This window comes from Callionymus lyra, chromosome 1 (genome assembly GCF_982586985.1).
Source record: "Callionymus lyra chromosome 1, fCalLyr1.hap1.1, whole genome shotgun sequence".
In the NCBI taxonomy this organism is placed as follows: domain Eukaryota; kingdom Metazoa; phylum Chordata; class Actinopteri; order Syngnathiformes; family Callionymidae; genus Callionymus; species Callionymus lyra.
In genome coordinates this window covers 11,255,794-11,268,876 of record NC_141818.1, presented here as the reverse complement: position 1 = coordinate 11,268,876, position 13,083 = coordinate 11,255,794, and the positions used below count along the sequence as shown (strand labels likewise).

The 13,083-nt window shown below is 39.7% G+C and overlaps 2 protein-coding genes across 2 annotated transcripts; one reads left to right on the top strand and one right to left on the bottom strand.

The window, feature by feature from the left end:
- Positions 1 to 140: 140 nt before the first annotated feature.
- On the top strand, positions 141 to 8,553 carry svopa (SV2 related protein a). Its single transcript, XM_087793079.1, has 16 exons — positions 141 to 342; positions 2,080 to 2,237; positions 2,315 to 2,400; positions 2,466 to 2,564; positions 3,161 to 3,232; positions 3,901 to 4,025; positions 4,100 to 4,163; positions 4,220 to 4,345; positions 4,406 to 4,534; positions 4,959 to 5,032; positions 5,100 to 5,176; positions 5,384 to 5,488; positions 6,502 to 6,613; positions 6,684 to 6,765; positions 7,952 to 8,041; positions 8,109 to 8,553. Exons 1-16 carry the CDS (start codon positions 308 to 310, stop codon positions 8,313 to 8,315), a joined length of 1,641 nt encoding a protein of 546 aa, XP_087649205.1. The 5' UTR covers positions 141 to 307; the 3' UTR covers positions 8,316 to 8,553.
- Positions 8,554 to 8,653: 100 nt separating this feature from the next.
- LOC148087945 (D-amino-acid oxidase-like) lies at positions 8,654 to 12,750 on the bottom strand. Its single transcript, XM_087793091.1, has 10 exons — positions 12,687 to 12,750; positions 12,218 to 12,413; positions 12,036 to 12,150; positions 11,895 to 11,971; positions 11,594 to 11,659; positions 11,015 to 11,069; positions 10,739 to 10,929; positions 10,532 to 10,649; positions 9,642 to 9,740; positions 8,654 to 9,577 (listed from the first exon to the last, which is right to left on the bottom strand). The coding sequence occupies exons 2-10, from the start codon at positions 12,409 to 12,411 to the stop codon at positions 9,452 to 9,454; spliced, it is 1,041 nt and encodes a 346-aa protein (XP_087649217.1). The 5' UTR covers positions 12,412 to 12,413; positions 12,687 to 12,750; the 3' UTR covers positions 8,654 to 9,451.
- Positions 12,751 to 13,083: the final 333 nt, after the last annotated feature.

The following is a 13,083-nucleotide window of genomic DNA, read 5'->3' as shown; positions in this document are numbered from 1 at the left end:
TTAATATTCTAAACAACATTGACTTTACACAACATCAATCAATGTGTTTTTAATGAGCTTTTTCCCTGTTCTCTCATGCTTCAAGGCGGTGGTTAAAAATAGTTTTCTAATTGTTATGGATCGAATCACTTAATATTGTGTTTACGCCGGTTTGTGTACGTGTGCGCGCGTTCCCGGTGGGCGCACTCCCGCGCTCTGTGATTGGCCGCGCGCGGGCGGTGGGAGTGTGTCGCTGTCCTCGGTGCTGAAACCTCGTCCTGGTCATGTAAACGGCGATGAGGCCGAACACAGACGCCAAAGCAGCAAAATGGACGAAGATCTGTTTCAACTGAGACAGCTGCCGTGAGTACAGGCGACGCTGTCGGCGGTTCCGACTCGGTCCAATGTCGAGCGGCGTGGGCGTGTTCGGCCTTCAGCCTCACACAGCGTGTTTGTTTCAGTCCTGGACCACAAATAGCTCGCATTAGAAGAAGAGAACAGAGCAGACATCGCATGTTCAAATGGTCCAAACTTGACAGTGCAAGCGGTTCCGCTCGTTTAGTTCGTTTAAAACGTTTGAGGTGAAGCTTTATTCTTGCAGCACTCATTCATATTTTAGTTCAGGTTCTGCACACGCAGCTGTGGTCGTGAAGTAGCCCCTGACACACGCACGGTGTCACACACACCTGTTTATTTGGTGAAGCTTTAAAGATGCTTTTAAATCATCTTCTGTTTTTCTGGATCATACCTTGAGTCAGTGATCCCATAGAACTGGACCCTTTTGAGACCTTGATACATATAGGCTTGGTGGGTCCACTATTATAAGGGGGTTGTTTTAGGATATTTACCATTTTTACTGTTTCATGTGATTTTGTTTATGTGTCCTCTTTAATCATCGTTTATTCACCACAATACTTTAAATTAAATGCATAACAATATTTTGTTATTTAAAAACTACTTCTATCTTCATCAAAATATGCACTTTTGACTTATTTCATGACATTCTTTTCATTATCAATACATTATTCAAACTATATAAATATAAATGTTTGCTTTTTTATGTTAAAAGTAAAACAACACTATTAAACTACATGTTACTTTAACGTTTTTTCAATGTATTTTATATGATATACATTTTCATTCTAATTAAATGTGTTTTTTATTTAGAACTGTATCATGCTGTAGAACTCTGGGTGAACGGGTCAATGTTTGGGTTAAAAAAATATTTAAAATATATTGGCTGTGGTTCCATCTGTCCTATACGATTATTTTGTCGAAAAATAAATACATAAATAGGAAAACAAGACAGTAGAGAAATAAGAAATATGTGTTGATAGCATTTACATTTCTTTCCTGGGGGCGAATGTATAGCTAACTTAATCATTCTGTGCAGCCTGGAAAAGTATTGAATATGTATTATTGGTTCCTGTTTTTTTTTAATACAAAATAAATCTGTCAAACTGATTTAGAGATGCTAAATAATAAAAATAGTGGGCTCATATGGCTCCACTATTTTATCATTGATCTATCATTATAAATATGGATCTTCTTCAGCAGGTCCCGAGACTGTGTTTAGAACAACAGCCTCTTGTTTGTTTCACTATAACTCTCATGATGCACAGTGAGGCTTCTTAGTGAGCACGTTGATTGAACCTCATCAAATTAAATCCTGTCCGGAGTAACTTGATCCAAAACACAGTGTTCATTTCCTCATGCAGGTCATAAATCCATACAATTTGAATCCCCTTTAAAGTGGCAAACAGACTCGTGTTCTTTCTACAGCTCAAGGTTACGAAATGTCTTCTATATTCATGCTAAAAAAAACCTTTGTTTGGATCAGGCAGAAGATTACATCCTCTCAGAGAACAAACGTGGGTGTTTAATCTGCACTTATACTGTCGAATGGATGTTTATTCACAGTCACCAGGGTAACTGCCCGTGTTTCTACCCCATCTATGCCTCGACCCCAGAACAATCTTTTGCATGAATGAAGGTGAAAAACCTGACAATATTTTGTGGAGAGTTAGTTCATTAAATCTCAAGGATACCGATGCTTCACGATGACCTGGAACTGACACAATGTTCTGATTTCTATCTCAGAGTGGTCCGTTTCCGGCGCACAGGGGAGAGCGCTCGCTCGGAGGAGGATGTGGAGGGTCAAGAGCACGCGGGCAGGGCGGCCGAGGCGGCCGGGCTGGAGAACGTGGCTCTGGCGGACGGCGTCCCCGTACCTCGAGAGTTTGCCAACCCCTCTGATGGTAGTACCCTGATCCTGGAACACATGTCCTCAACGTCTCACCCTGGTGTTCTATCAAACCTTGTCTTCTGATCGTAGACACCTTCATGGTGGAGGACGCCGTGGAGGCCATCGGCTTCGGGACGTTCCAATGGAAGCTCTCCATCCTCACCGGTCTGGCCTGGGTGAGACATATTCGTGAGATATTCCGTCCTTTTCTTTGAAGACTCTAACAGTATCCTCTCCTCAGATGGCTGATGCCATGGAGATGATGATCTTGAGTATTTTAGCTCCTCAGCTCCACTGTGAATGGAGGCTGCACAGCATGGAGGTGGCTCTGCTCACCTCGGTAAGACTGTTATTTCAGGAGAGTATGCTGCCATCTAGTGGTCATACATGTTACAGTATCACAATGTTATACCACGTTTGTCAATCAAATAAATGTATTTTAGGAATAAACTAATGCGTATATTTGTTAAGCAGTGAATTTATAAAACCACAATCATGATGTCAAATACTTCATAGTGTTTTTTTAATGTGTCTTTTATGATTTTTTACTGCAAACAAACTTGATTTTTTTAAATAAATGTTTTTTATGTAAATTGTAGTTTACACTGTGCTTACAAATGTTAATCAACAATTTATATGCCATTGTATCATTATTGTTTATTTATTCATCATTTCATATTTTTATTATTGTTTATTTTTTATGATTTTTGCAATTTTTGTGAATTGTTGTGAGAACCTAGATTGTCCCTAATCTGGGAACAATAAAAACATATCATCATCTTACTTAAATATCTTATAATGTATGTCAAAGTTAGAATAACTGTTAGTGAAAACAGTATTTGCAAAAGCTCAGAAGATCTTTTATTTTTCAATACTTTTCTCAGACTCAAATATGTTGATAATTCATTTTTTAATTAACGTTTGTTTGTTTTGCAGGCAGTGTTTATAGGAATGATGCTGAGCTCGTCCCTGTGGGGAAACATATCCGACAAGTACGGAAGGAAGACGGTAATTACGTGATGAATTCAACATCATGTTAGTGTTCGAGGAAGATTCACAATCTTAAGTTTATCTTAAGCAACATCAGTCATTTGTTCTCATATAAACAGAGAGCTTAACTGTGGTCCCCAACCCATGGACCCATGTCAGGGAGACATTTGTAACTGTAAAGTAAAGTTAAAGAAATCTGTAAGGTATTTTGTATATAAATATTTTGTATTTTTACTTTTTTCCATCCAAACGTCGGTCCGTGAAAAGAATAGTTACATTTAACCCTTTGTGTTGTCTCTGGGTCAAGGTGACCTGAAGGCCTTAAATCAAATGTGTTTGTGGTATCCCTTGTGTTGTCTCTGAGTCAAGGTGAACGACCTCCCTGGCTTCCATAAATACATATGCAGTGGTGGAGGTCATTCAACTTGACCCAGAGCCAACACGAGGGATACCAAAAACACATTTGTTTTCAGGCCTTCAGGTAACCTTGACCCTGAGTTAACACAAGGGATACCACAAACACATTTGTTTTCAGGCCTCTGGGTCACTTTGACCCTGAGATAACACAAGGGATACCACAAACACATTTGTTTTCAGGCCCCTGGGTCACTTTGACCCTGAGATAACACAAGGGTTAACAGAAAAGGGTGGAGGCCCCTAGGTTAAGATATGTTGAATCCGTGCAGGGTCTGAAGATGAGCGTATTGTGGACCATGTTCTACGGACTGCTGAGTGCTTTCGCTCCAATCTATGGCTGGATCCTGGTCTTACGTGCCCTGGTGGGCTTCGGCATCGGCGGTGCCCCCCAATCGTGAGTAACTGTGGATCAATAATCTCCACCAGGACATATGAGCGACTGACTTTCCAACCCTTTTTTTTCTTCAGAGTCACACTATATGCTGAGTTCTTACCGATGAAGTCCAGGGCCACGTGTATCCTGCTCATCGAGGTAAGATCCAGTGACGCAGCTGTTCTGCTCTCGTACTGAACATCCGTTGCTTCTAGGTGTTCTGGGCGTTGGGCACAGTGTTTGAAGTCCTCTTAGCCATCTTGGTCATGCCTTCCCTGGGCTGGCGGTGGCTTCTCGGCCTCTCCACCATTCCCCTCTTCATCTTCGCCATCTTGTCTTTCGTGAGTTCTTCTTCGTTCGAGGCTCCAATGTGTGTTATTCACGAGTGTTTGCGTCGCCAGTGGCTGCCGGAGAGCGCCAGATACGACGTGCTGACGGGGAACCAGGAGAAAGCTCTGTGTACTCTGAAGCGTATCGCGACGGAGAATGGAGCGCCGATGCCGCTTGGCAAACTCATCGCGGCCAGACAGGTGAGCCGGATGTTCAGCGCACGTGACTCGGTTTTAAAAATTCAACTTAAACACAGAGTCCTCTTGAGATGATTCTTCGGCCTTTTCCTCGGGAACCAATGAATTGACTGTGACCTTGTGGCAGATCCATGATAATTATACTAAAAAATATATATAAAGACAGAACAAGTGTAGTTAAGCCATAAGTTAAACTGTTTGTAAATTGGTTTTATTTAATTTATATACATTTAATTTGTAAAGTGTGATAGAAAAAGCCGATCTCTTGCAAAAACATCAAATAAAAAACTCCAAATATAATGAGAAAAAAAGAAAATCTCAAAAATAATTTTCTGAGCAAACTAGGGGCTGAGTGAGGTCAAAGGTCGTGACCCCCAGAACCAAATCCACCCATTCCCACGCTAATCTATTCGCTGATCTTATTCAGGAACAGCGTGGAAAGTTCCAGGATTTGTTTTCCTCGCATTTCCGATGGACCACAGTTCTGCTCTGGTTCATCTGGTAAGTTCGATGAAACGCCTCACAGCTCAGACGATCCGAACGATTGAACGACCCGGTGTCCTCACAGGTTCGCCAACGCCTTCTCGTACTACGGACTGGTGCTGCTGACCACGGAGCTCTTCCAGGAAGGAGGCGTCTGCGGAAGTGAGTCTCCACAGACCTTCAAAATATCTTCGTACTTTGTGAAGGAACCCTGGGACCTGCTCGTCTCTTCAACATAAACCCGACTTCACATAATTGTTGAGGTCATGACCCTAGTTTTTAATGACCTTGGCTTTAACATTTTAACTTCAAAAACCTCTTTCAAATTCAAACCTTTTTGCCAACTACTGTCTTTTGTCGCCCAACCAGTGTCCAAAACCAATAAGATGGACGTTCCATGTAGTTTAGAATGCAAGTATCTCAACTCCGATGACTACAAAGATCTTTTGTGGACCACCTTGTCTGAGTTCCCAGGTAAATACTGTGTCTCCTTTTCTGTCTCTAAAAGTGTTTGTTAAAATAATATTAACTGACTTGGAAAGAGTTGAAAACGGAGCCTCTGAGCAGTATTTTTGTACAAAATCGTAGGTTGGAAGAAAGTAACACTTCCTGATTTTCAGCCGAGAAACACTGAATTCCTAAGTCAAATAATTCTGGGTTTGTTTCACCTGATAAATTGTTGATGGTCGTCCATGTGGATCCACAAATATTTTGTCGCTTTTGAGTGCAAGCTACCTTTCTTCCACGCACCTACTGTGTCCAGATCACTACTGCCCCCTGTCGACCAATTGAGCTCATTGCCATGAATGATTTAAAATGCTAAAGAAAGTATCAAATTAAATTGATTAAAATACATGTAGCCAGTAATGTGGTGTATTGGCAAGAATCTGGCGATACAATACGTATAATGTTGCTGTACTGTAGTAACAAGGATATATTTGTAGTATTGTCGAGTACTTGACTCTGGTGTTGCAGAAATTACGGATAAATGACTTTGACGAACGTCGTAACTGATTTAATTTGTTTTAAAACCAAAATATGTCCAAACATCAGCTTTAAAAGCTGCTGGACTCGACTGTATCCTCTTGTTCTCAGACATTGGATTTCAATGTTCCGTAACCTGTGGAGGATCCAATAACTGCCGCCATCTAGTTATCTGAGGTTTAATTGCAACACAAAAAGTGAAAAAAAAAAATGTGAAGAAACGCCGTAAATATTTACATGTTAATTGCAAATAAAAACGAATTCTTTTATTTTAAACAAACACTATGAAATATAAACCATTACATAACTATTGTAAAGAATAAAATATGATTTGAACTCTCCCAAAAATATTATAATTATATATACTGTATGCTGTAGAATATAGATAGTGTATGAAAAATCATGATTTATGGCAGTATTGATACTTTATGTACGTCTACAACAGGCGATATTGTGAAGAAACCGTCTGAATGTGGGCGTCAAGTGTTGGTTCTTGACTGCAGGTCTGCTGGTGACACTGTGGGCCATCGATCGATTAGGCAGGAGGAAGACCATGGCGCTCTGCTTCTTCGTCTTCTCCATGTGCATCATTCCTCTGTACGGCTGCGTGGGAAGGTATGGAGAGAATGTTCACCTGATATTGAACCTATTCTTGGTTTCACCACTGTCTCCAACTCTGTTGTAGAACATCCATGACAGTGTTGATATTCATCGCTAGAGCGTTCATCTCAGGAGGATTCCAGGCCGCCTACGTGTACACGCCAGAGGTAAAACGTTTGTTTGAATTCACTTCTAAAAATACATTTCAATCATTAACAACCGGCATTTTACCAAACAAGCTTTTGGTGTTTATTGTTTATTTTACTCTCATCTTGTCATTTACGTTTACAGTTCAGCTGTACATTAATACAATCGTACTCTTACAGTACACAACTTCTGTTCTGTGTACATCTTATATGTGAAATTGGAGAATTTCCAACTGTATTCAAACCATTTTTTTTTTCCACAATAAAACAAGTTCCAGCTGTAATCAAACAAATTGTAGTTTTAATCAAACATTTTTATCTATAATCAAACAATATTTATCTGCAATCAAACAATTTTCAACTATAATCAAACAGTTTTCAACTGTAATTAAACCATTTTTAACTGTAATAAAACATATTTTCAACTGTAATCAAACAACTTTCAACTGAAATTAAACAATTTTAAACATTAATTAAATCATTTTCAACTGTAATCAAACAATTTTAAACTATAATTAAACAATTTTCAACAATAATTAAACCATTTACAACTATAATAAAAACAATTTTCAACTGCAATCAAACAATTTTAAACTATAATTAAACAATTTTCAACAATAATTAAACCATTTACAACTATAATAAAAACAATTTTCAACTGTAATCAAACTATTTTCAACTATAATCAAATCATTTTTGACTATAATCAAATAATTTTCAACTATAATCAAACTATTTTCAACTATAATCAAACTATTTTCAACTATAATCAAACTATTTTCAGTTGTTAACAAACATATTTTCAACTCGTCAAAAAAGTTGTTTTTAGATATTGTTAAAGATCAGAAAGAAGTACAGTTATAATTATTTCTGCCCCTTTTTATACTTTTCTATTTAACTTAAGACAATATTTACTTCATACTTAATTTATGTCATGTTTATTAATATTGATGTCTAATGCTGAAGGCTGACTTCATCTGGGTCATGTGACCAGTAACATAAACAAAAGTAAACCATTTATTTCATAACTGCAGATGTACGTGTTAATATCAGTATTTTAATCAATTGACTTATACAATTTATTTTATAATCACTAATACTATATGTCAATATTTATTTATTTGTATATCCCCTACACATTCTAATCGTGCTTTGCCTGACAATATATTTTTAAAAAAAGCCTACATCATTTTCCCTCACATGGCAGGTGTATCCAACGGCGACCAGGGCGTTAGGTCTGGGGACCAGCAGTGGCATGGCAAGAGTCGGCGCTCTCATCACACCTTTCGTCGCCCAGGTAGGGACAGACCATAACCCAACTAGAAGAGCGGCGAGGTGACGACTGTGGTCGTTTCCTTCTGCAGGTGATGCTGGAATCCTCCGTCTACCTGGCTCTCTCCGTCTACTGCTGCTGCTGCCTTCTAGCTGCCTTCGCCTCCTGCGCGCTGCCCATCGAGACCACGGGCCGCGGCCTGCAGGAGTCCAGCAACCGGGAGTGGGGTCAGGAGATGAAGGCGTCCTCCAACAGCACGGGCGAGAACATTCCGTCCGAGTCCGGCTCGCAGGGATGAGGAAAAACGAAGCAGGGATTAAGGAAGAACGCTTGACCTGTTTTCTGTGTTTTATCTCCAGTCCCACCATTCTTCATGTTGACACAGTTGGTATCGAGTGAAGGTCACAAGTGGACACCGGGGTCACTGTGCACTCGTGGGTCGGCGGAGATTAAAAGACCTTAGCAGGAATATTTAAAAAAAGAGCGACTCTGGTGATGGCTAATGTAAGACCTGCTGGGATCAGGTCCAGCCAAAGAAGTTAGGAGATAAACAGACACTATTTAAACACAACACTTCACAGGGTTTTTTCTAAAGTCTTCATTTTCATGTCGCAGGACAAGTAAACATATCACATATTCTTTATTTATTTTTTATTGTTTCACAACACATTCTGTTCCTGGTTACATTCGTTACATTCCTCTTTGATTCACAGAGAACAGCTTTGAACTAAAACAAGACAGAAAGTGCAGAAATCTAGAAAGTTCCATTTTAATAGTGTGATTAAAAAAAAAAATAGCTGGAGAAAAGTGTCGTACATAAAGTGTAAAGTATCCGTGGCTCTAAACACAATATCTGGTTAACTGTCATCTTAGCTTTTGTACCAAGAAGGTTTTTTTTTTTTAAATGTCTGTGAGGAAGATGGTTTGAAGGTGTTGGTCTGATGTTACAGTTGTCACTGGGTGTAGCTGTAGTAAACAAGCCTTCGACGAGAAGAACGAGTCCATGTGGTTATTTTAAAAGTGAGCTAAAAAGAAGAGTTCAATCGAATCCGTGTCTTCGTCCAGATCAGGGGGGTCTCGAACTCAACTGGTCGTGGACCAGCAGTGAATTTCTGCTGTACGACATAAATATGATGTATGTTTTGTTGCTTAATGTTTTGTGGATTTCCTTGTTGTCTCACTATGAATTTGTGCCATTTTTTACTAATTTCATCTACATTTTTAAAACACAAAACCTGTTCAATCTTAACCTTACCGTATAATAAGATCTGTTTAAATAGTACCATTTTATGTGATTATACTTCTTAAACATGGTAAAAGGACGGAGTTCTTGGATCGGCCAGCACTCATAGAAACGTAGTAATCAAAAGGAATTATCATGTGATGAGCTGCAGATGGTCTGGTGAGTCTGAGACCTCTGTGCTAAGACGAGTGTCAAAGTCGAGCTTTAGGTCCAAACCCCTTTTCTTGCACGACCTGGCCCAACAGTCTGGCTGCTTCTTGAGCGCAGCCTCGGTGGATGGTGAGTCCGAACCCGCCGTGACCGTAGTTGTGGATCACCTGAGTGAACACCATGAAACTCGGTCAGTTTCCTCGGACACACGTATCACATGTTTGTTTTTACCTCGACCGGAAACGGGCCTTGCCAGTCGGTTTGTCGCTCCAGTCGGACTTTGTTGCGGACAGGCCTGAGACCGGTCCAGTCCTCCACGATCGTGGCATGCTGGGGTCGAAGAAAAAGACATCTTTATGAACCGTTTCAGTTTTTTTGCAGAAACATTATGACCACTCAAAAACACATGACGACCACTGTTGGAAGTAACTGACTAATGTTACATTTTGAGGTCACGAGTGCTATAACAAATTACTTCCTCAAAAAAACGTCATTTTCAGGTCCTCAGTATTATATAAACTGCCATCTGTCAGTCAAATTTGCTTTAATTTCACCTGCCTGTGCACCAGTAACTAGTTACTTTTTAAAGAATAACTAATGTCAAACTCCAACATTCCTGACTCACTCACATGTTTCAAATGTTAAAGTCTTCCGCTCCACGACGCAGTAAGTCTCTCATCATGTCCATGTTTTGAACTTATTACTTTAAAAAGTTCTCCCCCGTCTGAAATCTCAGCGAACGAGAGGTTACGAGAGTGGAGTCCATTATGATGTAATAATAACTTCACTCCTCCTCCAGCCAGCTGTGATCATGCCCCGCCTTGTTTATACAAAGAGTCCTTTAGAGGTGTAGACTTCCAGGATTGATGACGCATGGTGACAAATGTCAACGTTTGACCAATCACAGCACAGTGGGCGTGGTTATGGTAGGCAAGTGTTTTCAGTGGGCGGGGCTTAAGCACATTTTCTAATGTAAATATTTCAATGAAAAGAGAGTTTTGTACAAACAAACACATACTGGTGATACAATAGAGTCTAAGATCTATTTAAGACACACTTAAATCAACACATTAGTTGAACTTTAAAGAAGTAAGGATGATGACGCAAACTGGAAACTTCACCTTGAGGCTCGGCTCCAGCTGACACGCCCGATCCCAGATGTTCTTATGATCGATGGAGTTGTTCTGTAGATTCCATTTTCCCACCTGGAACACTCCTCCCACCGTCACCAGGCGACTCCTGCAGGGAGGCGAGTCACACAGGTCAGTGACCTCCTTCTCGTCCCCCCCCTCTTTTGTACTCTGGATCACCGTCTTAATATACGTTACCCTGGAATGATGTACGGGGAGTTGTACACGCCTTCCCCCGCGTCGTGCGTGAGGATCCAATGCTTCAACCAGGGAGCGTCCACCTTCACTATCTGGCCACGTCCTGGTTTGAGCTCCGAGTCTATTTGGAGCTCACCTGATCTGACCCCAGTGCAGTTCATGATCACATCTGCCCCAGATTCTTTAGCAAGCTAAGCAAATGGTTAGAGATAACATAGAGCTCACGACCTGGTCATTATTTTCCTGATAAGAAAAACTGTACATGATCTGGCACACCTGATTGAAAGACGTGACTCTTTTGTGGTGGAACTTCACTCCTCTTTGGATCAACCTGGGGAGCAAAACACAAGGATTGGTCTTAGAAGAATAAGCTATGACTCGGAATGACCCCGCCAGTCAAATATTAGACAGAGTTGTGACCTTTGCACACTTGTGTTGGACTATATTTGCATGTAATAATTACAGTATGGTAAGCTAAAAGTTGTACAGAGAAAATTGAAAATTTCAAAAAATTCATTGGTTCAATTTAACATTTCAGGCGTTGAAACTTTGAATTATTTTATTCAGATTGTTGTTTATAAAGAATTATTTTTGGGGGCGTCATGTAATTCAATCATTTTTATTTTAAATATATTGAATTTAGAAAACTTATTTTTGAATGATTACATTTCGAACATCACACTATAATAATATGATGAATTGAAATTAATTTCTTAATTCAACTGTTTAAAAAAACAATCTTTCAAAATAGAACTTGTGGAAATGGGTTATTACCAAAATATAATTCTGATATCTGAACATGTAAATGTGTAATTGAGCCGATCGTTCACTGTAGGAAAACGTGAAGTTACATACCAGTCCGTCAGCCAAGGCAGATAAGTTTTACCCTCAACCATCAGAGCTGTGTTGAACCAGCCATAGCTGAGACAGAGAATTATCAGTGAGAAAAACCATACAAAACATCATCAGAGCCTTGTCCTAAATGTATATTTTCTTCTTCTTTTTGAGTCACTAAAATAATGAAACCAAATGATATTTAATACAAATACCAGTATTAGTATAGAGTAAAATGTTTTTTCTATTATAAGTAATAATAAATATCTGTGTTTTCATAATAAAAAATAATTCATATACAGTAGTGTTGAAATAAACCTACTTGTATCCAGGAAAAAGCGCCAACTCTCTTTCTGTGAGATTTCTGAAGCCAAGGACGGTGTCTTTAAATGATGGATCCTGCAGAAAAAACAAACAAACATACATCCAACTCATCTTATTGTATTTTATTTATGTTACTCACTGGGCCTGGTTCGGTGCAAAGATTGTATCCAGACTGCAGGAATATGCCCATCTTGACGCACTCTGGTGAACTGAGGAAGCTCAGCAGGTAGTCGAAGGTCTCTTTGTTCCATTTTCTGATCCACACCAGGTGAGAACATTAGAAAAAAAAAAGTTTGAAGAAGTTGAACGTGAACAACCTACGTCTCCTGGACGTTGCCCTTGTCATACAGGTACGGCTGCCAGAAGCCTGCAGCTCCATCACTGGTGGTCAAGGGAGTGAAGACGTCAGCATAGACGTCGATGGTGAGCGGAGAGACAGTGGAGTGATACTGTTCATAGATGCTCTGGGCGGTCGACAGACCGATGACACCTGCTCCGATCACTGCCACGCGCATGACTGAGGGAGAAAAAAAAACAACAGAGATTTATTACAAAAATGAAATAAAAAATACTACACTAAAACGAAAACGTTTAAAAATAGAAGCTGTTTTAAAAAAGCAACACACGGATAAAAAATATTAAATGATATATTATTATTCAGCGAATCAAAACAACAACATTGATATAAAGAACTACAACGTAACGCATGAGTAAGTCTGGGCGACCACGCAAGACTAAGTTTTCAGTGTTCTTTAAGGACTTCAATATAATATGAAATGTGGATTTTTACCTGCAGAAGAGTCGAGAGTGTTTTCACTTTGGAGAGTGAACAACTTTTCTTCAACTCAGTCACGTGACCACTGGAGGCGTGGCCGTGAGCCACAGCTCATTAGTTTCCGGTGACGTCACTGGAAACTTGTATGTATATATACATGCTTTTTTAAAAAATCTTAAGTAAAATACAAGTAGGATGTGTTTCTGTATTACAATACCTGTGCGTGTGAAAGACTTGTGTGCATTATATAATGAGGACTCACTTAATGTATTTATTTATTTTTACAGCTGTGAAAATCCCATAGACACTTCCTCCAGGGGGCGCTCTAGGACATAAGTGGCCTTCCTATAATGTCTACAGCTTTACTCTGTCGGCTGCTGTGATGCTGCTCCCCCAAGAGACCATAGAAGAT

Coding starts and splice junctions, on each gene's coding strand:
- svopa (XM_087793079.1), top strand. CDS start 308: ATGGACGAAGATCTGTTTCAACTGAGACAGCTGCC. Junction 4,026..4,099: donor ATCGGCGGTGCCCCCCAATC/GTGAGTAACTGT, acceptor TTTTTTCTTCAG/AGTCACACTATATGCTGAGT. Junction 4,346..4,405: donor TCTTCGCCATCTTGTCTTTC/GTGAGTTCTTCT, acceptor TTGCGTCGCCAG/TGGCTGCCGGAGAGCGCCAG.
- LOC148087945 (XM_087793091.1), bottom strand. CDS start 12,411: ATGCGCGTGGCAGTGATCGGAGCAGGTGTCATCGGTCTGTCGACCGCC. Junction 12,151..12,217: donor AAGGGCAACGTCCAGGAGAC/GTAGGTTGTTCA, acceptor GGTGTGGATCAG/AAAATGGAACAAAGAGACCT. Junction 9,578..9,641: donor AAGGCCCGTTTCCGGTCGAG/GTAAAAACAAAC, acceptor GTGTTCACTCAG/GTGATCCACAACTACGGTCA.